The sequence below is a fragment of the Podarcis vaucheri genome (assembly GCF_965113315.1).
Source record: "Podarcis vaucheri genome assembly, chromosome: 8".
In the NCBI taxonomy this organism is placed as follows: Eukaryota; Metazoa; Chordata; class Lepidosauria; order Squamata; family Lacertidae; genus Podarcis; species Podarcis vaucheri.
In genome coordinates this window covers 68285051-68312053 of record NC_138766.1, presented here as the reverse complement: position 1 = coordinate 68312053, position 27003 = coordinate 68285051, and the positions used below count along the sequence as shown (strand labels likewise).

General features: G+C 41.0%; 1 protein-coding gene across 6 annotated transcripts in view; it reads left to right on the top strand.

The window, feature by feature from the left end:
• Window positions 1–26481, top strand: part of TRIQK (triple QxxK/R motif containing) — a 44976-nt gene extending 18495 nt beyond the window's left edge. For 5 of the 6 annotated variants that reach the window (XM_082233694.1, XM_082233696.1, XM_082233691.1 and 2 more), the window contains 2 exons: window positions 14275–14360; window positions 22641–26481. In XM_082233694.1, coding sequence (XP_082089820.1) covers window positions 14275–14360; window positions 22641–22754 — 200 coding nt within the window. In that variant the 3' untranslated portion in view covers window positions 22755–26481. Of the gene's footprint in view, window positions 1–14274; window positions 14361–15539; window positions 15569–22640 lie in introns of all 6 variants that reach the window. The other variant, XM_082233692.1, reaches the window with a different exon arrangement.
• The last annotated feature ends 522 nt before the right edge of the window (window positions 26482–27003 follow it).

The following is a 27003-nucleotide window of genomic DNA, read 5'->3' as shown; positions in this document are numbered from 1 at the left end:
ACCAGTTGCCTGCTCTTACATTTTTGCACATGTTAGATTATATCAAGGCATATTGTATGCTTGGGGAAAACCTTTGGATCAAAAGGGGGGATATATAGTATTAGTATCTCAATTTATCATTAATTTATGGGTTTTAGCAGTCACACCAAAGCAGAAAAACTACGTAAAGAGAACCAAAGCCTGTGCTGTCAGGTATTTATGTTAGGTAGCACAAATTCATATTCATTAACTACTGACAATCAATTTACAGACAGCCGAGGCTTGTCTTTAATCCATTGTTTCAAATCAGGGAAGTTCTCTCCATGAACTCTTCTTCATTACAGCTGTTCTAGTTAAGCAAGTGTGTTATTTACTGGGATGCCGATTACGTTCTATGGTATATTATTATTAATCTGAAAACCACCACCACCATCACCAGTGTAATGGGGATGCAAAATGTGGACTCCAACTGCTCTGAATACATAAATAGCTTCCTTTATTTAAAAAAGAACTTCTCCTGTTTAAATTAGAACACATATCCTCCTGAACAATCACTGTCATGTGGACTTTCTGCTTCTACCTTAGAAGAAGGAGAGAGGGATTGTGTCGACAGTGTTTTCTCCTCCCATTGGAGGTGGGCTGTCACATATTCCAACCAGCAGTAACTCCATGCTCCACTGGTAACATTCAGCTTCTCCAGAAAGATTAGATAAGAGCAGTGTGTACTTGGTCCCAACACCAATTAAGAGCATGACCCATGTAGGAAGCTGCCTTATACCAAATCAGATCATTGGTCCTACTAGCGCAGTACTGTTGACACTGATTGTCAGCGGTTCTCCAGAGTTTCAGAGAGGAGTCATTCTCAGCCCTTCCAGGAGAGGCAAGGGGTTGAACTTGATGCATTCTGCATGCAAGGCAACTGGTTTACCATTAATCTACAGCCATTCCTTGTAGACATACATTACCAACATGTGGAAGAATGAGCCATGGAGCTCCTGCTCCCTCCCTTCCTTTGTGTACAGTTGTGCATGAAAGCAGCACATTGGGGCATTGTGAGGATTGGGGTGACATGAAAAAGAGGGTGCTTACTGCCCCTTCCTGATTCCTTCTGCTACCTCTGTGTTCAGTTTTGAAAAGTCGTAAAAGAGAAGAAGGGGCATGTCTTCCACAAACCTGGACTATATTCCTTGCGTTGCAAATGAACACATCCGAAGTTCTGAGGTATTTCTGCCATGTGTGTTATTCTAGTTTATTTTAAAGAGAATGGATGCTATTTCCATCACAGCCAACTGTACAATTCAAAAGAATGGAAGAATACGATCATGAATTAAACAGGTTGTTTCCTTTTGTTGAAGTGAATAGGAAATTCATGCTGAGTGACTGTAGTAACTATTAACCTTTGTCATGCATCCCTTGAGCTCCCAGCACAAAACAGTAAAACCATCAAAGTGACACAGGTTAAAGAAGCAGAAATGTGCTTGTTTCCAGCACGGCACTTTTTAACAGTACAGTATTTTTAACCTGTCAAATAAATACCTGATTGTCACTGATGTATCTTACAGTCATATAAAACTTATGAACCACAATATATATACTTTGAGGGTTTTTTTGGTTTTTTGTTCGTTTTTTAAGTGCCTGATGCCTCTTGCTAGTTTCCCACTCTCACATTGGCTGAAGCTGCTGTGATATCACAAATGATCCCGACTGCTGTGGGGGAAGGACTAGTTTATAGAATGCTGGAAATCAGTAAAATTTGGAGAGAAAATGGAGCATTAGTTTGGCTTGGCATGTGTGCATCCTTCACACGTGTAATGCACACTTTTTACTGCATGGGGGTTAGAGAGATGGATTAGTGGGTTGCATGCAGGGACTTGAAGGATAATGTGGGACATTAAGAAGGCAGGGATATATAATCCGCACAAAAAGGTTATAGACAAACGGGGTGTGTCGTTACTGGGAAGAAGTACTGAGTATGCACTACCTGCACCTTGTGACTAGTGGTCGTATGACAAAACAATAAGAAAGTCAACATGTGACATTCATAGAGCACAATTTCAGTCTCAACACTGTAATAATAGATTCTTTATTGTGCCTTGGGATGAACAGCTAGGTGGAGGGTCTGTTTTCTCTATCTTGACTGTCATGATCACAAGCCTATTCTCCATGAATTCATCTGACTGGCTTGGAAGATTTTGAAAGCTGACCATTTTTTATTTTTTATTAATAAGGCTTTTGTGCATGTGCCCTGCCATGGCCTGTGTTTAATTCCAGAAAGTGAAATCGTTATGCATTTGTCTATAAATATTTAATACTAATTTTTTATAAATGAGAAATTGATTTTGAAGTCCGGTAATAGCAAGAGTCAATTTGAAAGAGGTTCTTTTGCAATTGTTTTCCATACTAGTAGTAAATATAATTTATGAGCCTTTTTATAACATGCCATCAGGGAGATGGCTCTTGCAATACATTATGATATTGAACCAATAATTACACTTAATACTTTTTCATATGTGTAGCACCTTGTATTCAACAAAGTCCAAATGCTTTACAAGGACTACTTGACTGTTTGATTACCTGGTTACATTTCAGAAAGTAGACAGTTGATGCAACTTGGATTAATTTTAATTGGGCGAGTCAGCTGGACTACTTTTGTCCTGGTTTTTATTTTATTTTTTTAAAGATGGTGAGCCTGGTCCACCTAAATTGGGAGTTGCGAAGAGTAGGTATATACTCAGAAGTGTTCTCCCCAACTCTGAATTGGTTAGTTGTCACATGATGGTTTGAAGAAAAGTTTCTGGAATCACTGGTCTGAAAAGGCAAAGGAAGAACAGGCAGCCTTAAAGGAGTCTCCTCTCTTTCAGTTTCTGGCTCGTGCACTGCATGCAGTGGCATTCAGGAACTGGTTCCTTGGGTGATCTGGCTCAGGGGGTGCTGTCTCCAGGGTTTTTTAATTTAGGCTTCTCTGGCCCAAGGGATCCTGACTGACAGGCTCTGGATTGTCCCCACAGTTTGCACTGTCTCCTCAATTCAGCTGATTCCTTATTTGTCAAGAGTCCGGGCCGCTGATCAGGGTTGGAGGCCATGGCAGCCTCTTTTCTGTGTTTTACGGCCGAGAAGAATTCTAGTGGATCTTTTACTCCTGCATTTATTATTTATTTCTAGAGCAACACAGTAGCTATCTGTGCTGCACGTGGATCCAAAGAAAAGCTACAGATCCCAGCCTCAAGCTTATGCTCTAGAAATGATAATAATCAACAAACACAGCAAATCAACAGAAAGGTAGAGGGGGGGAGATGAGTTTGAGAATGCCAGAGTTGAAAAAGGTGAGTTTTTAATTGGTGTTTCTACACACATGAGTTGAAGGAGCCAGATGGCAGGAAGAAGTTCCAAATGTCAGGAAGTAGCAGGGAAAAAAATGTACTTTGGGGGTTCATGGAAGAGGAAGGAAAGAGAGAAGGGATATGGAGAGAGGGAGGAGTTGGCAGAAGAGGAAGAAAGAGACTGAAGACCTCTGGAAGGCAATAGAAGTCTTAAAAGAATGTGAGAGGAGGGAAGAAGGGAGCCCAGTGTAGTGGAGTAATGTAACAATGAGCAGAATAGATAGAGAACTCAAGATTGAAGATTTGAAGGAAGAGGCAAAAGAAGGTTGTAGCAGCCAATGCAAAAAAATCACGGTGAGTGAACATGAGCATTAGTTCCTCATTCTGTTTTAAAACTCCAGTGTGGTACATGTAGAAACTGCAAAGAAGAGAGCCACAAGGCCCAGCAGTTGAGGGAAGGCATGGGGAGCGGAGATGGAGAGGAAACAAAGACCAGACCAACAGCCTCCGAGTAAGATTGTCCTGAAACCAGCCTGCTTCAGAGTTGTCTCCCCAGCTCATTGACGCTGTGTCCTCTACACTCATATGGTGACATAGGTGCCCTATTAGAGCACCCAAGGCTTAAAAACCTCTATCCCAGTGTGTGGTTGGGAAGGATCTCCCGATTACTTCTCAAAGTCACCGAGCACTTGATTGAAAAAGCCACAAATTCCACAAACTGCATGTTGATTTCTGCTTTTGTGCCCCACTGCAAGAGAACAGGAAGTTTTGAAACCATTGCAAGCAAAGCCAGAGAGCCCGCCCTATATGGGTGAAGCAATGTTTTGTGCAGTTTAGAAGTACTTTGGAAGGTTAAGGACCAATAATAATTTTATAAGGGGTGTCGTAAAATCTCTTTGAAACAATCATTAAGCCTTCAAACATGATTGCTTTTTAAAAGCTTAGTAAATAAAGCCAATGAAATTCGCCCCCATGTAAAATGGGAAACGTGTTAATGGGGAAGTTAATAAATACGAACTGAATTAAAATAGCAAGTGGGCAAGCTAAAAATGTCCTCATTATAAGCAAAAGGCTTAGGCAAGGTGTGGGTCCTCCTGTTACAATAGACAGAGATTGTTTCTCGCCTTCGATCCATTACTCCTTCACTATAGCATCTGTGCAGCTACTTCAAACAGAAATGGTGTACAGGGAGACAGTTCCCAGTGGCTCCCTTGCAAGACCCTTTTTCTGTTCTGACTGTGCAAATGGCCCAAAGAAATACCCACCTCAACAATATTGGAAAATGAATGCAAATAAAGTCAATGCACAGCTGAATTGCAAGTCCTGTCTTATAGATAGTTAAAGTCTCAAGCTTCAAGATGAAATTGCAACCCACAAATGTTATGCATGCACTTGCAAAATGTATGGACCACTTTTTTCATATTTGCAAGGAATGCAAGTCTGCTGAGACATTTCCCACTCTGCTTTGATCTTCCTGCAGAGAAAGGAGTTGCAGTCCTGTGCTTTGCACCACATCAAAGCCCTTTCCCCTCCCTGCTGAACAGCTGATGGTGAGGAGGGGACCCAGAAGACTTGATGAAATTTGGCTACCATATCCGGCCTGTGGGTTCGGGTTCCCTACCTCTGCTCTAAAGTGTTCTATTTAAATCAGTTCGTCTGCTGTTGAGTTAAGTGGCTTGGGAATTCCAGTCCCCCTTCTTGACATCAACACGGATACCTTTGAATCTAGCTGGTTGCTAATATTTCCTGGTATAACTGTTGTTCATTATTTCATTTCACCTGAGGTCCAATGCTCCAGTTGCTCATAAATATGTACAGCCTCTACTCTTTAGTGTAAGCTGTTATTGATGTCATTCATCTTTTCGTTAAGACCTGTCAGGTGGCATTTATGTTGAAGCGAAGTAGTGTGGAATTACAAGTGCCCTGAAGACTTTGGAGTGCTAAAATTATGAGTGATTTGGGAAGATTATTCCTCACAAGTAAATTTAGTGGGAGATAATACCGCTACATACAAGAAGAGATCTCTTTCCTGTCAATTCTGTTAAATGTTTCCGTTTTTGAATAAATCTTTAAAGAACATGATGGGCTTTTTCGTCATTTCCCACACTATTTCCCACATCTAATATCTTCCTATCACGGTCAGTGCATTAACACATGCAATGCTGTGCTGCTTTTAGAATATACTTAATTAGCATGGCATGTGCAAACAATGATGATATAGTTGGAGAAGCATGTTCCTTCTAACGTATCAATGCATCAGGCTGGCATATTTTATTTAAAAAATAAAAAGAAAGACTACTGCTATAAGGTGGTCAACTTTAGTTGGGAAGTCAAATTTTCCCGCCAGTTGTTTCCTGAATAGCTCTGAGATGCAACCGTTCTGGGCTGAATATCTCAGAAGACCAAGCCCTTCCAGTTTATAGGAGCTGAGTTCCTCTCAGTTTTAACTTGTTCTGTTTTGTGTTTCAATCTTTATACTTGCATCCTTGTCATTTGAAACATGGAGAAAGCTCCATGTTACATTCCTGTACCAACTGTGCACTCCACTCACATTTCTTCAGCTTAGTACTACAGAAACATTATCTGAAATGTATTACAGCTTCTCTGCAGTCCAGCTGAATGTGGATGACTGGACTGTTGGTCCCAGGGCACCGTGGCAAATCATTCCTTGCATGAAGTGATTTCCAGGGACCTCCCTTTGGAGAGCTGAAATGATGGAACAGGCCCTTAGGACCTGCCCATGAACTAGTGAATGTAGGTTTGAAAGCAACACAAAAGTAAAAGCTTGATCTTTAAAAGCTACGTGGATATGGAACATTAAATTACTTAGTGTCCCAATGCCAGTAGCAGCTATGGTGAAGATCATTGAGATTTCTGATGAAAAACCATTCCCTTAGTCTGATCAAGCTGGCTTGGACATGCTTTCAATGCTGCAGAAAGCATGCATATCTACTGCCTTGATTGGTTTGCAGAGTCTCCCACCACCTTTCTGGCACTCAGTAAGTTTTACAAACGCTCTGGTCCACTATGCATATTAGTGGTTTGGGCGGCCTCCCTACAGAGGCTGCAGCATATGAAGTCACTCTTCATTTCCCACCTCCTTGTATCACTTCTGCCTCCTGTGTTCATTCAGCCTGCGTGAGATGGCTGCTTTATGGGTTTAAAATTGTAGCTTAACTTATACAAGCAGAATTCCGAGTCGAAACTGCAGGGAGAGTGGAAATAATTGAAGGTATAGATACTGGTATACTCAAGAAAGTCTTTTATTCAGGCTAAAGAAACCCTTGCTGATAGCATAAAATAAACTTATTCACTTTAATGCATCCTTCTTGTTGGCTTAAAGCTGAAATACAGTTGCTTGAAAATTAATTTACCTCTCATGAATGGCTGGCTGGATTATCTTTGTAGCATAAAATGTAATGATATGTCAACCCTGAGCTCAGAACACGTTGTGTCTATTGTAAAAAAAAGTTGTTCCTGAGCACTTAATGTTGTGTTAAATGATGATGTGTCCTTTGCAAATGTATTATTAGTGTCAAGCTGTTCCATCTCTCAAGATTGAAAAATGGCCAGTGATTTGAGCTACCATTAAACCTGAATAAAAAAAAGAGAGAGAAGAGCTGTGGGGGGTTCCCATGCTCTCTCTTTTGAGTACTAACACTTTGACTATATTCAATATATATCAAAATGTTTCCGTTAGCTGAAGACTCCTAAAACATCTTTAATCGCAACAATTGAAATGGTATTAAAGCAAACCTCTCTTCCTCTTCCCGCCCCCCCGCGTGTGCCAGGGGGTGCAGAAGACCGCTATGAATGCTGCTTATGTTGCAGTCAATTGGCTTGCTATTAACTTGAGCGATGATGAAATGGGAGCCCTTTTATTTGAAGCAGCACTTTTTTTACAATTGAAATTTTCAATTAATATTCTAAATATCCCAGCTCCCCGTGTGATAGAGCCTTTCGTATCACTTTGTATTAGTTGGAGGGAAATGAGCGCCCTTATTTCCTATTATGCAAAGGAGGGATTTATGGCGCGATAGCAAGCAAACCACTTAACGGCGTCTGGTTGCATGCATGGCCAAACGATTTCTGAAATGCTTTCACTACAAAATGTACATTTTCTGCATTCCTACTACTTCCCAGACAACTCCCTCGTTTTAATGCAAAGGTATCAGCGTTATTTATCGTGCCAGCTTGGGAATTAGATTGTGGCTCTTTTGCTGGCTGATTGAATGTAAAATAGTTTTCGCGCTTTCTTGCTTGAGGGACGGCTGGAATTGGCAGTTTAGCTTAGCCCAGGCATTGTGGCTAGAGAAAGCAACAGACAGGGTTGCTGGAACAACACCTGTGAAGGCCCTGCAGCTTTTGAATTCCCCTTCCGTGTCGCTTAAATTTATCTCTTTCATACCACATGTTTAAATGGCTGTAATGGAGGATTAGAAAAGAGGGAGAAGTACGTGTGAGCTTGGCAGTGGGTGATATTGAATCCACTCAACACTTCCGTAATGCTGTCAATGTTTCCTTCCCCCTCTATCATTTTAAAATGTATGTTAAGGTTTAAGGATAGCTGATTCAAAATAAAGGACACTGTGGACATCTAATCTTTCTCTTCTAAGGTTTCAAGGTATTCTGCATGGGGGGGGGGGTATTTTTTAAAGGTCAGTTTCTGCTCCTGATGCAGAGATATGCCATCCAGCTTCTGTCTGTGTCTATAAGGCTATAGGATGGGGGACCTGTCATCTCTTATCATTAGCCATGCTGGCTGGACATTGGAGTCCAACGTCTGGAGAGTCATAGATTGTCCATCCCTACTATACAGGAGTCTTTTGAAAGTCCTGATAAGTGGGAAGGTGGCCAGCCACACCTGGATTGGGAAGTGGGTTGCTGTAGATTCTAGTAACAAGGATATTTGAGTTCCGTGTTTTTGATGCTGCATTTCCTTGCATTTCAGTACCATTTATTATTGTGATGGTACTGAACTATGGGAAAGATATAATGTTTTTGTTTTAGTTATTATTGTGGTACCAGCACAAAAATATTCAGGGCAGCAGTTTCTTGGCAGTTACAAATTGGAGAGAAAGCGCTGAAAGGGATTTTAAATCTGTAATGTTGATTTCTTTTACTATCTGTCAGTTTTTGGCATGCAGTAAATAACTCATTTTCAAATAATTTGCCTGTGTAATTAAATTTAGATTGCACACTTCTCCTTTCAAATATTTTGACTCTTCCTTGTCTGCCATTCAATTGTGGCATAATTGGTGCGGTCTGTATAAATGGGCAATAAATTTATGGACTTTTGTTTGAAGATCAGGCAGTGAATAAAACTTGGTAATCATCCCAGGAGGAATTATGATTGAACATGTTTGCGAGAGTTAAAGAACGGAATTTACTTTTGTTTTTGAATTAAAGACAATTAAAGATTTGCAGACACCCATGAAAGACAATGAATCGAGGAACAAGTTAGAAGCAAGTCCATTTGCAGGTGAAAAGAAACGCCTTTGAATCAGAACCAGCTGTATTTTCTATGAAAGAATGTGCTTGCTTGATAGCATAATGTGCTCCTAAGCAGCTTACGCTTCACAGTATTCAGAAAATCGGAGTGTATTAATTTTTAAAGTTGCAAATGCAGGCGAAGAGCAACACTGCCTCATGATGATAATGAGGGTGGATATTGGAAAGTCTGTGGGTGGGTGGGGGTGGGACATAGAAGGAGCTTCTGAAATGTGAACATTCATAAAACAATAGCCAGGCATACAAATGATAATGAGCTTGGACAGCAAAACAAACAAAGGGCAAAGATGAAGACCCCATTATTAACTAAAAAGAAGCCCTATACTCTTAGTTGGTTAAGCCCAGTAGTAAACTTGCTGAAACGCTTGCATAGTTCAAGGTTCAAATATTGATATCCCCACAGCGTTGTTAGCTAGAGTTTGGCAAAAATGAATTCACCTGCTACCGAGAACCGGCACTAATGGGAGTTGTAGCTGTACTAATGGGAGTAAGTGTAATACCCTTAGGCAGTAAAGTATTGGGAGTGGACTCCAGGTAGACACAGAATTATAGAATGGTAGAGCTGGAGGAGACCACAAGGGTCATCTAGCCCAAACCCTTGCAATGCAGGAATCTTTTGCCCAACGTGGGGCTCGAACGCACAACCCTGAGATTAAGAGTCTCACGTTCTACTGATGGTCATTCTGAGATATTCTCAAGCAGCCTTCCATAACCTGGAGCCCTCTGGTTGTTTCAGGCTCCAGCTCCCATCATCTGTGACACTTAACCATGCCAGATGATACTGATGAGAGTTAAAGTCCCACGCAGGACATAAAAGTGCATGCAGAAGTTTCCAGGTTAAATCCCTGGCATTGGTCCATCTTTGGATGCGAAGAAGAGAGGAACGCAGTCTTCGCAGCCCCGCGAGATGTGGGAAATCTGTTAGGGAGGAAAGTGTTCATAGTAAACTTAAAGATTCTGTAAATCCGGGGTGTCCCACTCAAAGCGGGGTGGTTGCGCCATATGCACCAACAGGTCTCACTGCAAAACAGGGATAAGTATACCTATGTACCACGAACAGCAGCCAGCACCCCTTTCACACCACCTTAAGCTCTGAAAATATCCTCCACTATAATTGATGCTAGTTTAAATTAACGTGAATTTACATTCCAGCTAGCAACAGTCAAAGGTGTTTGCATTGCTTATATAAACTAGATATTTCAGGTGGCAACTTCTGGGGCGCATATGCCATTTTTGCAGTACAGGTGGTTATCTTGGGATTTTTTTGGGGGGGAGGGGAGTTCAGCTGTTTAAAGAGGTGTTTTTAAAAAGTCCAATACTAAAATGTGGTTTTCATTACCAAGGACTTAACAGATGTCCTTTGTAAATTTTTACACACAGTTGATTCAGACTTGTATTCTCTGGTATGTACTTTCTCTTCTGGCTATAGCATTTAGCAAGGAGAGTGGTAAATTAATCACAGATGCTTTGTTTTGGAGACTTACCAGCTGTAAAGTCATTATTAAAATAGATTGTTTGCAATAAAGAGAGTTTCAGTTGTTAATATCGACTTCAATTTCAGCCTGCAAATATTGTCACTGTTAACTTGCACCGAGGTAAGTTTTAGGGAAACAGTCATATAGATCATCGAATTCAATTCATTTGAAATCTTAAAGCCACTTTCTCAGACGCAGTCCTATTTCTGCTCACGGTTCTCCTCTGGAATGGGTAGTTGCTAGAATATAATCTTGAAGAGGATCGATAAACTTTCTTTGTTGAGAAATAACTAGTTATCCTTAGGGCATAATGATGCAAAAATATTAATAATCCATTATTGCCTCTACCTTTGATGCACTCTGATGTGCACTTAATCTATGTCATCTTTACTATGACACAGGTCACATGCCACTCCACTTTAACTGCACTTACAGTCATGGGTTTGGTGGAGTTTACATGGTTGTAGAAATGGTAAGGTAAAGGGACCCCTGACCATTAGGTCCAGTCGTGGCTGACTCTGGGGTTGCGGCGCTCATCTCGCTTTATTGGCCGAGGCAGCCGGTGTACATCTACCGGGTCATGTGGCCAGCATGACTAAGCCGCTTCTGGCAAACCAGAGCAGCGCACAGAAACGGCGTTTACCTTTCCGCCAGAGCGGTACCTATTTAACTACTTGCACTTTGACATGCTTTTGAACTGCTAGGTTGGCAGGAGCAGGGACCGAGCAACAGGAGCTCAAACCGGCGACCTTCTGATTGGCAAGTCCTAGGCTCTGTGGTTTAACCCACAGCGCCACCCGCATCCCTCCTGGAAATGGTACCTGCATACAATTGCTCTGCACCACACATTTGCCTCAAAGACTAGTGGCTCATTGAGACGGCAAGGATGCCTGGCTCTCCATGTTTATGCTTAGTGGGCAAGGGGGATGCTCGGTCCATTCCCAAAACTGGTCAAAGCCAAAATTGGCTCTGCCCATCCACTGCACTTTGTAGTTGGCTGCATGGCAAAGCCAGATGAAGTGAATGGTAAAAGTTATTCAGGCAACCTAGGCATAAAATTAGATATGGCTTCCAAGACAGGACAATCAGGTGGTCACTTCACCATCTAGCTAGTTGTAGCGCACATTGGTCTAAAGCCAGAGTGAATTGTTGGTTATGTATATTAGTTCATTGTCTATAAAACCCACAAGATAAATTAGATCCTAAACCCAGGGGAAAGGGAAGATGAACAAATCCCCTTCTAACATTTTATCAACATCTATATCACCTATATACTTGAGCTCTTCTGCTTTTCACCCATTGCATCTTGCACCGCTGTACTTCCAAAATATCTACAGTAAGGTTGTACTCAAATTTACTCTGAGGAAATGCCAAGCACATAGGATAGCTCATCTACACCATTCCCTCTGCTTTCCCAAAGCTGCACCTATTTAATTTTGGCTGATCTCTAGAAACAGCAGGTCTCTGTGATGTAAACGTCTTAGTTGTCCCACCTTTCATTTTCAGTGTAGACATGAGGGTAGATTTCAGACTTTCTGAGATCTTGAAGTGAAACAATTATTTTCCCCTTGTTTTCTTCTTAAAGTCTTATAAATCTGTGTTCAAAGCCCCATGTGAATAAATGTCTGCAGTTTGTTCGCAAGTAAAAGTTTTTAGCAGCTGCATGTCTTAGTTGAAATTGGCTCCAAACAGTATTACAGGTTCAGATATATTTTTAAGCCAAGTTTCACCCTGGAGTGAATTTTTACGAGCATATAAACTCAGTCAATTCATAATGGAAATTCTGACAGGCCCTTTACTGTTGCATAACACATGGTAATATCATAATGACTGGCGGGGAGCTCTAGTCATGTAAACTCTTTCCCCCTTATTCCACGATGACCATACTTTCCTCTGAGAAAAGAACAATTTTTCCCATGCATTAGACTTTAAAATCTCCACCACTCCTCTGGTATAGTACAGATCACCAGAGAAATCCATCTTAGTCTTCTCAGTAAGGAAAATGTTTCCCCTAATCGTAGATTATTTTTTTTTTAAGGACTGGGAGTCGCTTAAAGACAACAACAATTACAACTTGCACCTCCAATGACCAGAGAGAAAACATAAGCCCTGTTTATGTGTTACTCACATGTAGGGCATGTGTTTGTGCAGCGAGGGGTGAGGCCATGGTTTTATTCCTGCTCCCAGTGTCATAAGGACATAAGAGGAGTCTGCTGGATTCACTCAATGGCCCATCTAGTCAGCATCCTGTTCTCACAGTGGCTAACCAGATGCCTGTGGTGAACCCTCAAGCGAGATCCAAGCGCAAAGCACTCTCCCCTCCTGTGGTTTCCAGCAGCCGGTATTGAAGTTGTCCAGCCCTCTTTTATGGCCATCCAAGTTGGTGACCTCCTGCGGGAGTTCCATAGTTCACCTATGCATTGTCCCATCTCCTCCTCATCCCCTGCCGAAGCAACCATATGTTGGGCACAGTTGTAGGACAAGAAAGCTCTTGCGCAGGAAGAGTAGGAGCACAGTGCAACTGGGAGACCAAAGCATCATCCAGGCATCTCCCTGAACGCACACTGGGGTTGGGGTGTGGCGTACATCTTTTGTAGATTCATCCGCATTCTGCCCCAAGTCATCTGTAAGCATGTACAACTGGAGGGGCAAGGCAAGGAGCGTCAACTCAGTTGTCTCGGTTGGGCAAAGAGGATAAGTTCCTTCTTTGCCCTCTCACCGAAAATGGTGGTGGGGCTTCATTTGCCCTCAGTGACATCATCCTATAACCATGTCTAATTGGCTATATGGCTACATGGCTTTATAATGTTCACCACATGCTCCCTGATGGTCACACCACACATAGCTGCTCCCCCCTCCAGCAAAGAAAGCTGGGAAGTGTAGTTTCCCCTTCATAGAGCTATAATTATCAGCACCCTTACAGTTCCCAGGATTCTAGATTCAGGTAGGTAGCCGTGTTGGTCTAACGCAGTAGAAATATATAAATAAAATTTAAAAAATTGTCCAATAGCACCTTAGAGACCAACTAAGTTTGTTCTTGGTATGAACTTTTGTGTGCATGCACACTTCTTCAGATACGCTGTTTCAGTGTATTTCCCAGGATTCTTTGGGGTAGTCACGTGCTTTAAATCTAAGGTGTGGATCTGCCCACAAGAGTGAAAAAGCCCTTTCGAGGTTGGTTGGTCTGTTTTGGCACTCAGGCCACAGCAGAGTAGGAAAACTAAAAAGGCAGTAAAAATGTCCGTAAGTATGGAAGGTAAGTTTCCCCCCACCCTTCCTGAAACAGTAACTTTAGCAGCAGAAACCAAACCTCTCAAGCATTGGCCTAGTCCTGAATGCATTTGCTTAAGATCAGAGCCCTTAATGTCTACAAGGCTGCAAAGTATAGCTTTCAGCTAATCTAACACTGATCGGCCAGCCAGCCGCCATAATGCAGTCTTGTGACATGAGGCATGAAAAGGGATACTGTGAAAACAATTTCAACATGGTCAAAACCTGTTATTACTAGGCAGGAAGTGCTTTTTATTTTTTCTAGAACTGAATTTGGGTGTAGGCCTAATAACCTTCCAATTTACAAGCGGAGTGGTTACGAACTCTTGAAAATTGTCTCGGAAAAAGTAAGAGTTTTATCTTATGCCTAATTAACCCCACAACCCATGCAAATACTATGCACAATTGTTCTCAATTGCGTCAAACTTTTCTCATCATGGGCTTTCCCTTTTTAATTTTCTACATTGGATGTGGCATGATGTGGCGTAGCATCAGTCTTTTAGGCTGCCCATTTGTAAATAATAAATTGCTGTCATATGTATTCCCTATTAGAGCAAACATTTCAAAGTTTGTCACTCTACAAGCAGCTCTAACATACAGTGGTCTTTTTGTGCTTTGTAAAGGAAAATTTGGATGTGCTGCAGACATTAAAATAATTGTCCCTCATTTAGCATGGAGTGCTTTCAGTAACTGTTTTTTTTCTCTCCCCCTGTCAATAGGAAAACAAGATTACAAGAAAACCAGGCCAATGTTAAAAGCAACAAGATTAAAAGCAGAGGCCAAGAAAACTGCACCAGGCATGAAGGTATATCTAACTGATAGCTTACACCAACATCCTAGAGATGTTGAGTTTCTTTTCCCCATAGATGTCCTGTGTGAATATTGATCTTTGAAAGATATTGTTTATGACACTTCAAAACCCTAAGTGGAATGCCAGGATCTAAAATATTCATGACTGATTTCTTTTGCGTTAACCTACAGCCAAGCAGGAACAACTGAAACTCGGAGGCTGCAATCTGACACGGCTCTGCTTAGGAACCAGTCCCATTTTGTTATTTATGAATTAAGCTTCATTTTACCTATTTTACAGATCTCTTGCCCCTATGCCACCATAAAGTCCCAGGGCGAGTTGCAACGATGAAATATGCAATTGTAAAACCATTCCAATTATAAAACATGGAAAGCCATTCCAAAGGCAACAGATGGGTATAAATTCAACAAAAGAGGTGGGTCCCACCAAACAAAATACCTTCACTGTCAAAGGCCAGGGCAAAGAGGTCTCTCTTCAGCATACAGTGAAATCTGTGCAGTGAAGATGCTACTTAGGGTCTGCTACGAAAATCCCCTTCTTCGGTGATGCCATCCTCTCCTTGTCTATGCAGGGTGCATAGAATAAAGCTGCAAAGTAATTTTGATAGGCAGCATTTTATTTTTTTTAAAGCTTCTTGTCAACTACTGTGTGTCATGGAATAATTTTTTAAAACAACTCCCATAGGCAGACAGTGAATGTTTTACAGCATAGAATAATAGACTTGGAGAACTGGAAAGGACCATGAGGTTCATTTAGTCCAACCCCCTGCAATGCAGGGATCTTCTGCCCAACGTGGGGCTCAAAGCCACGACTCTGAGGTGAAGACTCTCATGCTCTACCAAATGAGCTATCCCAGTTTGGCTCAATTCTATTCAACAGTAAGTCCCAGCAGGCCATAATCCCAAAGAACTGTGCGTAGGATTGTAGCCCTCATTATTATTGCACATCAGTGCTTTCTTTGGTTAAAAACCCCACAATGTACTGGTACCCATGCTTTGATAAAAGTGGGGGTCAGCACAAAATGGCTTCTGCAAGGCCCGAGGTACCACTGTATAACTGATATCCAGCCTACAGTTTTCATCTTTCTGTCCAGCATGGAAAACAATTGCCTTCTCTTATGACCCAGCAAGGAAGCTGGTGGACTCAATTATTTTGGAACTTCTGTTTTTAAAGCTTAAAGAAAGGAAGGAGAACAAGTGAAGGTAATAAATAATAATATGAAGGATATTTATAATATTTTCACACCCACACATGACCCTGTCGTAGAGTTTGGCTAAACATATGTAGTTTGTTTAAATTGCTTCCAATACTTTCCTCTCGATTTATTTTTGGTTCAAAATAAATTAACATAAAATCAGCTTAGCAACCCATGCTGAGGGAAGGATGCAGATCAGGAAAAATAGATGCAAAAATGAGCTATTCCTAATGAGAAGAATGTCAGTAATGTTCAAAGAAGTACATTTCCTTGTTTCTGGCAGATGAGAAATCAATTCCCCCCCTCCCCAAGTTATAGCTTACAGCAAATGGCAAGGTATTACTACCATGCTGTAACAGCTGTTGAGCCGCCAGATGATGTATTTGGTTGTCTTCCAAAATTTGCTATTATAATCACGAAACAGTGGTTTCTTTTCGCTCTCTGATAGCTGATCTCGATCAAGCATTGCCACGCAATGTGGTCTGCTTTCACAACATCGTCTCCTCAGTTAGTGCAGTGTGTCAGGTTTTAATGGGGGAAAAATAGATTGCCGTTTTTGTTGTTTGTTTAAAAGGCAGATTATTAACCTATCAAGTTACGCAATTTTCTCTGTCCCTTTCTGATTTAATTTTACCTTTCTGATTTAATTTTACATCGTAGAAGGGTCCACAAGGGTAATCTAGTTCAACCCCCTGCAATGCAGAAATCTTTTGTCGAATATGGGGCTTGAACCCACAATCCTGAGATTAAGAGTCTCATGATCCACCAACTGAGCTATCTGGACAAGTGGCCTCACAGCATAGGGCTGAGGATAGCCTCAAACAATGCATATATTGGAGGCTTGAATTCATTTGTTCATTCTTTAGATTTGTATAGCGCTTTTCCACACAAAAAAATCATGCTCAAAGTGGTTTACAAAACAACAACAACACAGGAACACATTTCAAATGCTACAAAAACAATTTCATAATAACACAGCCAAGTAACATAGTAACAGTTTCATACTAACATAGCCAAACAATAGCATAGTAACAATTTCATAATTACAAAGCAGAACAATAGCAAATATAACGTAAGAAACATATAAAGAATTCCCAGCAGAGCTGCTGGGAAAGAACTATTTTTCAGCTTCAGTTGCCATCTGTAAAATAGGTGTGCCTTACCCCGGCTGGATGATGGTAGTTAAAGAAGATAAAGATTGTGCAGTATGTGGCATGTGAAAAGTACTATGCAAATTGATAATGAGAGTAAAAGGAAATCTTGCAGAAGCAGAATTATACTTCAGTGTTGTGTTTTCAGTGTTGGAGCATAGGGTTGAGTCACATATGCACACTCCTAACACGATTTCTGGACACTTGATTGTACAACTTGGTTGGCAACTGAATGAGAAACAAGCTTCTTGAAGTATTGATGTAAAGTCAAACCATTGTTTAGTGTTGCATGAGCAAGCCATTTCCTTATGTCTCTCTGCCCTCATGTCCTCAGGTTCAGTTAGTTGTGTCCAGATGAGAGCAAAATATAAGTTACCTTCTGCCAACCTAGCAGTTCGAAAGCATACCAGTGCAGGTAGAGAAATAGGTACCACTGTGGTGGTAAGGTAAACGGCGTTTCTGTGAACTCTGGCTTAAGTCACGGTGTCTCGTTGCACCAGAAGTGGTTCAGTCATGCTGGCCACAAGACCTGGAAAACTATCTGCAGATGAATGCCGGCTCCCTAGGCCTGAAAAGCGAGCTGAGTGCTGTACCCCATAGTCACCTTTGAGTAGACTTAACTGCCCACGGGTGCTTTACCTTTACCTTTACTTTTACCTTTACCTATAAGTTACCTTGACATCAAAACCTGGAAAATAATGGTTTATACTTGCCCTCTAAACCAGAATTGCAAAGCATAGCTTGGTTATGTTTTAGCTCTTTGGAGTATAAGGAAGGAAAAACAGCTTATTAGTTTGGATATTGTAGCAAAGTATGGTTTGTGTTAAAGAGGAAATAATTGGATATGAGTAACTGAAAAGAGGAGGAAGTAGAAGGAGGGCGGATGTAAACCTGTAGCATGTTCTTGGTTATTGAAACTTCGCTTTGGGAGACTGGGAATGTTGCATTTGAACCAACTTGCTGTGATATGAAAGTCTAGCCAATGGGTTAATCCAAACAGTCTCTAAATTCAGCAGTCCCTTGTACCTTAATTTCAACTCCCACAATGCACATGAGCTCATACAACCTGTGCAAGGACCTGGGTATCCCTGCACCTAAATACAGTGGTATCTCGGGTTAAGACCTTAATTTGTTCTGGAGGTCCGTTCTTAACCTGAAACTGTTCTTAACCTGAGGTACCACTTTAGCTAATGGGGCCTCCTGCTGCCGCTGTGCCGCCACTGCCACCGCATGGTTTCTGTTCTCATCCTGAAGCAAAGTTCTCAACCCGAGGTACTATTTCTGGGTTAGCAGAGTCTGTAACCTGAAGCATATGTAACCTGAAGCGTATGTAATCCGAGGTATCACTGTAATAATAATAATAATAATAATAATAATAATAATAATAATTATTATTATTTATAGCCAGCCCATCTGTCTGGGTTTCCCCAGCCACTCTGGGCGGCTTACAGCACATAAAAAATTGTAAAACATCAGACATAAAAAAATTTCCTGATACAGGGCTGCCTTCAGATGTCTTCTAAAAGTCAGATAGTTGTTTATTTCCTTGACATCTGATGGGAGGGTGTTCCATAGGGCAGGCACCACTACCAAGAAGGCCCTCTGCCTGGTTGCCTTTAACCTCACTTCTCGCAGGGAGGGAACTGCCAGAAGGCCCTCGGAGCTGGACCTCAGTGTCCGGGCTCAACAACGGTGTGAAATCAAATGCCAGTTTCAGGGTTTTGCATTCTCTGCCAGCATGCCGGTACAATATTTCCATGGGCTATATTTATAAGCAAGCTGTGGTAACATATACACAATTTGCATTCATTTTCCTATCTATACTGAAGGAAATAGCCATACTGAAGATTCATCACATTTGAGGCAGCAGTAAGTTGGAACTGGACATATTAAAAATAAGGTAGATTATTTAGGAGCTTAATACGAAGTTTTTTTGATTTGGGGGCTACAAAAGATCAATTCAGCTTAGAACGACATTTTGATTTCATGGAGTTTCAGAAACACTAATTTAATTAAACATTATTAAACATTATTCTAAATTAATAATAATCTTGATTATTGCTTATTTTTCTATGATTTACCCAGGTAGACAGGTTGAGCTTTCACCAGGGATGCATTTTGCACAAACTTTGCTCTTTTAAAAAAATGTATGGCTCCCCCCTTACTTCAAAACGGGCCCTAAACTTTTCTAAACCAACCCCAGTAGGGTACTTTTAATTTCAAAACTGGCATGCTAATTAGTCTATCCTGTCACATTTTGATTGCCTATCATTTTTATGCTGGATTGAAAGTAACAAACTTTCATTTAGTCATTGCCATTTAATACTTTTTTAATTTCCCCAATGAGTGATTTTTATCTTTTGTTGATAATGTCAACACAGTAACTTGTGGGCAATAAATATCCAGTGTTTTTGACTCTGTGTTGTTGAAGCAGGATGACTGTGGTAGACGGCAAAATTTATGTGCTTTCCTATGTCTATTAAAACCTCTCCATGCGTAAATAGTTTTCCTGTTAAAAGAAAGGCATTAGGCCAATGGCCTGTCAAGTCCAGATGCCTGTGGGAAGCCCACAAGCAGAAACTGAGTGCAGCAGCACCCTCCTCACTTCTGATTCCAAGCAAACTGATATTCAGAGGCTTACTGCCTCCAGCAGCGAAGGTAGAACACAGCCATCTCTTCTAACTCCCCTTTCCCTCAGCTCCTTGGTCTTCCTTCCGATAAAAGTTGGAGCAAAGGGATCTGCCCTATCTGCAAAGACAGGTGCAAAGGATTCATCCAGCTACTCTGCAAACTCCTTATCTTATGCTGAAAATCAGAAACGATTTTCTGCTACTCAACAAAAAATTAAGAGTCACTATCCTTACTGTGAATTTCTTCAGTTCTATCGTAAAGGTAAAGGTAAAGGGACCCATGACCATTAGGTCTGTTTGTGGCCGACTCTGGGGTTGCGGCGCTCATCTCGCTTTATTGGCCGAGGGAGCTGGCATACAGCTTCTGGGTCATGTGGCCAGCATGACTAAGCCGCTTCTGGTGAACCAGAGCAGCGCCCGGAAACGCCATTTACCTTCCTGCTGAAGCAGTACCTGTTTATCTACTTGCACTTTGACGTGTTTTCGAACTGCTAGGTTGGCAGAAGCAGGGACCGAGCAATGGGAGCTCACCCCGTCGCGGGGATTCGAACCGCTGACCTTCTGATTGGCAAGCCCTAGGCTCTGTGGTTTAACCCACAGCGCCACCCAAGTCCCTTACAGTTCTATCATACAGTTCTATCATACTTTCTCCTTAAAAACAAGCAGTGCTGGTTACATACACCATCCAATGGTGATTGTCAGCTGCCAGAAGGGAATTTGTCAGCAGAAAAATGAGGGAAGCCATCTATGGCAAGAACTTCCTTCCTCCTGCAATGACCTACATGCCCTGCCTCACTAAGTGTGTTCTGGATTATCCTCTAACCTTCTGGGGTGTAGCAAATCCCCCCCTTTTTTGACAAGGTAAAGAGAAGGGGACTCCTTCCTTCTTTCTCTATTGCCCCTAATTATCAGATTGCAGGAAAGAAGAAGCTGAGGAGGAGAGCAAGCAATGATAGAAGAAATCAGAAGACTACAAACGACCCAGAGAGTGGAGAACCACCTGAGGTCATCCTGCCCAGGACCCCCTTAAGCAGTATTGCTGGGCCCAGATAGGTCTAGGAGCACAACTGTAGTAGTTACAAGAAAATGAATGAATTCTGCCTTATATGACCATTGCATTTTGACATAGAGAAGATGTGTGCATGAAGTCCCCCATCTCTTGCTTTTTTTTTTATTCCCATCGCTTTCTGAAAACAAATTTTACATAGCTCTTTTCTTTGAAATTCCGTTAGATAAAACCAAAAGAAGATCCCAAAGTTTAGACTAACCTGACGTTCCTTATAATTATGGGTTGGGAACAAAAGTACACCAACAGTTTTTAAATGGCGTTGTTGTTGTTTCAAACCTGTGAGTCGCATTATTTGTGTGGAAAAGGAAATCTGTGCTACCTGCAGAATGACAATCCACTGATAAATCTCCGCCCCAAGAAGCGATAATATTTGAAAAGTGTATGCGGTGGCATATACTGAATTATGGATATGAAATACTGATAAAATATAAAGCGGATTCATGTAAATGCAAATGAAGTGTGTTCCAGAGGAGTTTGCGATGGGGGAGAGAATTGACAGAGGAACGTTAACTCTTTCTCGGGATGACACTGTTTTGCTTTCTCTCTGACGTGAGTACTTTCAGAAGTGCTTGCAGAGAGAGAACTTGCATGCTACGTGAAAATCATTAAATCCAGCTCAAAGATATAAAGTCGGCTTGAGTTTTACACAATGTGCAAACACATGTGTGTGAGAAAGGCCTTAATTATGTATGCCGTTCAAATGAGGAAGACGGCCTCCCAAAGGCCTCATTTATGCATGTCAACCCTAGAACCAGTCCTCGTTGTGTCAGGTCACAGCCTTCCAGCATTAGATGAAACTGCCTGGTGAAATGGCTCTTAGCTTTAAATAGTCTTTTCAGAAGGTGGAAGAGCCCTGGTCTTTGTCCACCTGCCCCACGTTCCTCCTGCAGTAAGTTTGAGACACGAGCTATAATTTAGAGAGCTGTAAAGCTCATTTTACAGAATAAGTTCCAAGCGCCTGGGGGGTTTCCTTAACATTTTTATTTTTTAATCGGTATGGTAGGTTGCTTCCCAGCTCCCAGAAAAGATAGGGAACTTTCAAAGTTCATGTATATTGCCTAGGAAGAGGGTGCTGTTAAAAATGTGTGATGCTGGTGGTGGGCACTTGGATACCTTTAAAGTACTCTGTGAATTCTGTCCCTCTTCAGAGTCCTGGGCAAAACGCTTGCTAAGCCTGTTATACAGTAATCTTTCTTCTTTAGCCGCATGGTCACCAGATTCAGTTCTGATAACCAGACTAGAAGCGACATTAAATGCACTTTTAAAAAACGTGCAGTTTTTTAAAAAAAGGGGGGAGGGAGATTTGAAGAAGATTAGGACCACAGTGGGTGAAGAGAGAGAAATGAAGCCTTTGCTTCTGCTGTGATTCCAGTGAAAAGCCCCAGCCCCACCCCAGTGATTGGTCCTGTTGGCCTTAATAGAAGTTGTTGGCCAAAGCAGTAGCTTGAGGGGTGGAGATTGTCATCAGATTTGTGCCAGGGGGAAAGGAATTGAATTCCTCACCTACAAAAATCCCGTGATGTTCTTCATCCCCACAGCTATTTACACTAATAAAGATGTGTGTGTTAAACGTAGGAAATACATTAATATCACATCTGCTTTAGCCCTTACTGTTAATGCATGTTAACCACCAAATCATAGAATTGTAGAGTTGGAAGGGACCCCATGCATGACGGATGGCCATCCAACTTCTGCTGAAAAACCTCCAAGGAAGGCGAGTGCAGGGAGACTTGTTCCACTCTTGCTGTCAGAAAGTTATTCCTGACGTTTAGTCGGAATCTCCTTTCTTGTTGCTTGATGCCTCCAGAGCGGGAGAAAACAAGTTTGCTCCATCTTCCATGTGAAAGCCCTTTAGAAATTTGAAGATCATGAGGAAGGTTAGGTTTGCTCATGTGGTAAAACAAACCAAAAGTGGCCTTCAGTTTAGATTATATCATTATTTGGTCAGGGTGTTTGTTCACGGTTATTGTTTTTTAAAGTGTATTTTGACATTGGTTAAGTAAACTGTGTAGCTCATTGCTGTGGGGCCTTGCATGAGGAGGGTCATCAGACTGTGCTTGAGTAAATTACAGGGTAAGTTTCCTACCATGATCATTTACAATGTGTTGAGTAAATTGCATACAGTGTTAATGTATTCATGAATGAAAAATGTCATTTGTTCTTAATTAAACTGAAATGATGACTTGTCTAACTTTTTTTCTTTCAACCCCGATCTTATCATTGCTACAGGAAGTCAGCCTCATCCTTGGAGCTATATTGGTATTTCTGGTAGCATGTTATGCTTTCTTTTATCTTAACCTGTCCGAAGAGGTTGACCTTGAACTGGATCAAGATGAAAACTAGCAGATGTCTTTTTTGCAAGCTTTTTTTTCTAGAAAAGACGATGACGAAGAACAAGCCGTCTCTTCACAGAGGTGGCCATAACTTGAACAAGTTCCTGCACTTTGGAAGCTTTTGAAATATTGTAGCAAGGCTTACGGGTTTTAATGATGAAGCCCACTGACCAAACCTCTGTTATTCAACCTGGCTTATTCAATGATATAGAGCCTTTTCATAGTTTGTTTCATAATTTGAGCTGGAAAATATTTGATTCCGGAATACAATTTCCTACATTTATGAGCATTACCATGTTGGAGGGCAGACTCTGATTTCCCTGGACTCATCTTGGAATTAATTGGTTATTTTCAAAGGATGACAAACCGAAACCAAACAGGATGGAACTGGATGAAGTTACATTGTCTGTGCTGTCTGTGGGCATGCTTCCATTATTAAGAATGTTAAGTTGCATTAAAGGCAGTAGGAAAGGTTCAAGCATATGTTTAATTCTTAGACTAATACCAGTGAGAATTTAAATGTGCTTAACTATAGCTGGATCATACCCAGTAATTAGTGAGAGCAAGTATTAGTATGCCAAGGTTTACTTTGACTTTGCGAGCAAAAAGTGTAGACAAGCTGCAGAAGAGGGATTCGACCACACCAGCACAGTCTTCTCCATATCAATGCATCAAGTGTACCCTCTTGCACCATTCGCCACAATGCTGCAAAAACACACATAGGTTGCATTGATTTCAGTGAGAGAGTAAAACGTGCTTAAATCCCATTCAGAATAAGGAGATTGTAAAATGCTGAATGTTGGCTGGAAGATGGTCATTGTTATTAACTGCAAAACAGCCCAATGCCAAGATCCATAGCTCAAAAGAGTCCAGAGGATGCTAACCAGAACAGCACAATTTATGGACAATTCACGAATAGGTAAGGCCTATTGAGTTCAATTGGACTTGTTCCCAGATAGGTGTGTATAGGATTGCAGCCTAGGTTGGTTGCAACCTCTGCAAGTGTCGATATCAAACAAGCAGTCTTAATTCATGGGGATTTTTAAAAACTAATTTGCAAAGATCACCTTGAGTTAATCACCTCGCGTTTCCATTTGCAATGAAAGCAGATTTTAACCGAGAAAATAATTAAAGGTAATTTATGGTATTGGCCTACAAGTTGATATACTTGGATTTATTTCCTAACAGCAGATTAAACTGTGCTCAAGTATAGCCATTAGTGAGAGAACCAAGAACCAGACCAGAGAAGTGTAATCAAATATTTTAAGATTGGAGCTAATGGAAACAGACGGGTCACTACACTGCTCTTCCCTCTCCCAATGGGACCTACGTCTGCCATCAAAGCATTTTCTGCTGTGGCTTTCAATGGATGTTTGTATAGAATATGGAGAGCCTCGACTCAGTAAAAGCTACTTGGAGTCAACTCTGATCAAACTCTACGATCCAAAGCTTCCAAATTATCAAGAGTTGCCAGAAGAAACACTTCCCAAATAAGCATGCTTTAATAATTTGTAATTGTAGCACATCTATACAAAATCACACGGCAAACCTGTTTAGAAGAACCCTTCTATTCCTTTTTTTAAAAAAATATTTTTTGGTGCAAGTTTATTTTCAGTGTCACCCTGGCTCCTTTGTGCATATACATCAGCAGTCATCTTTTTCATTCATTGCCAACTGTTCAAGGCACATGTGTTCTGTCAGAAATGGCACCTGGATGACAGAAGCTCAAGCATTCACATATGCCTCTGAAGCAGAGTTCCTTGCCTCTTGGGCTATCTTAACGAATGTAAATAGAAAGTTCAGTCGATGTTGATTTTAATTAGCGCATTGCTTCATTAATATAAAGTTGAAATTCTGTTTTAATTATACCATTGCTGCTCCTGCAATATCAACATGGTTGCTGGTTGTTTTTTAAAAAATCTCTTTGGCAATTAGGCAGTCATTTTTCATAAGTTCAAATAACGGTTAACAAACCTTTTCCATACAAATTCCCAGTAAATTTGAAACATCCTGGCTCCTTAATACTTTCTTCTATGATACAATTCTAAATATAATGTATAAGGGTTTTTTCCCTGACCTCAGTTCCAAGGAAAAATAGATAATACAAAAAATGCATCTGAGTATATGATAAGGTCTGCAATTTTTTTAAAAAAAACTTGTGATGAATTTGTGCAGATTTGATGGTTGGGAAATTTATGATGCTGTTCACATGGTTCGTTCATTTTAATGGGGCATCAGAGAAGCCCTAGTGCTGATTTGGATATGGAAGCTTAATAGAGAATTATTTGGTATGTTTATTGAAGCCTTGAAATTCATTTTAACATCCTGACCATAAAGCTACTCTGCTCAGTCTGTGGACCAAATCATAGGTGTTTCTTTCGCTGTTGTTTGTCATAAAGATTTTGAAAGTCAGCTATTATAATGCATCCAAGTTGAAAGACACAACATGAAAACATTCCAAAAACAGGAAACATAATGCAGATCAATCCAAACTGAAAAATTGGTCACTTTACATGTAAAGTTTTACTTCTTTTGGCAGGATAATTCAGGTTTTTTATGACTAAAGAAATGATAATATGGTACTTGACTGAAATTGCAAAAAGAGAGAGAGAGAGGTAGTGTTGGAATTGCTTCCTGGCATTTTTTTGTAGTGAATTCTGCTTGTTATTGTGAGAATGAAATTGGCAAATGAATAAACTGGCTATGATTATTTGTGTACTTTCCCCTCTCAACGGAACAATAAACAAACTGGGGTCTGGTTCATGCAACTTAGAGAACTGGCACCATCACTGCACTTTGGCACCCAGCATGCATGATTTCTCCCGTCTGTGGAGGAAGAATTATGAGATCAAGTGTTTGCACAGTGCACTAGTGATGCTCTCTGTATGGTGGAGGCAGTGTTGTCTCTTGAGTTGGCACCCCTTTCTCTATGGTCCTTCCTTTTCCTCTCCAATGCACCACTGCCCACTCACTTTTCGGCACACCAGCCTGACAGTGAGCCCAAGGGAAATGGATGTTGCTTCTCCATCTCCTCCCTTTTGTCATTGCTTGCATGCCAGAGAGGGCAGGTGAACAGGCAGGACTAGCAAGGAGGAAGAGAGCAGAACCAAGCAGTTTCAGAGCATAATAGTTCTCCAAGGGGTGTGGGCCATGACAAATGCCTAGCAATTCCCACCCCTGGCACCAGCTTTCTTTGGAATGGGAGTGGAGGGGTGTTTGCTTGTTCCTTTACCCAGTGCTTTTTTCCTTAAAAAATGTTTAGGAGTACCCTCATTTTGACTCAAGAAAATCACCATTTTATAGTTCAAATCAGGAAAAATAAATACAGCAAATGGACAAAAGTACAAAGATTCACAAAATGTTTAGCGGTCTGCGTCCCCCAGAAAAAAGCATGGCCTTTACCACATACCACTGGTCTGTTAAGTTGTGTGAACTGTACTTAAATCAGAAAAAAAAGAATATTGTGAATGCATATCCTTTTATGTGACCGTTTAACTTAACCTCAGTGTGCCATGTTTTATATAATAACATATAGATTTAAAATGTTTCCAAGAAGGGGAAAAGGAACTTTATATGGCATGTCAATGCCCTTAACCAGTACCATTCTCTCCTAATGTTTACTGAATTCCAAATTTGTGAAGAGATAGCCAAAACGTTAGGTTCCAGTGTCTCTCAAACAGATGCCTCAGCATTATTTTGTAGCTTGTTTGGATGAATAAACATGCACAACTGTGAAATGTTACATTGTAGGAGCCTTTTTATTTTTTAAAAATGGGCCAATCTGTTTACTGTCCCCAATTGAGACAACAGTATCGGTTATTGCCAGTTTGGGCGGCACTGCAATTACCAATACCAGACAAGTACCAGGGAGCTGCAATAGCCTGTAAATAAGGTTACGAGTTTTTTTTTTTAATGAACCCGGGGACACTTTTCAACTTCAGTCAGAATGGATGGATTTTGTCAGGGGACTGATTTGTAAATCCAGGGACTGTCCCCGGGAAACGGGGACATCTGGTAACCTTACCGTAAAACTTGTAACTTTCGGGACTATTGTATAATTGTATTCAGTTTGTTTTGCATGTTAAATCAAAGACAAACATATAATTATTAAAATACTGTCCTATTTTTCCCCTCTCTGTGTTTACCTCACGCACCCTAAATAATTTTTAACTTGGTGAAATTGTGGAGGTGAATTCATGTATCAACATTCCACTTTACTCCCCCCCAAATAGGGATTGCTAGGGCTTCAGTCTGAAGGA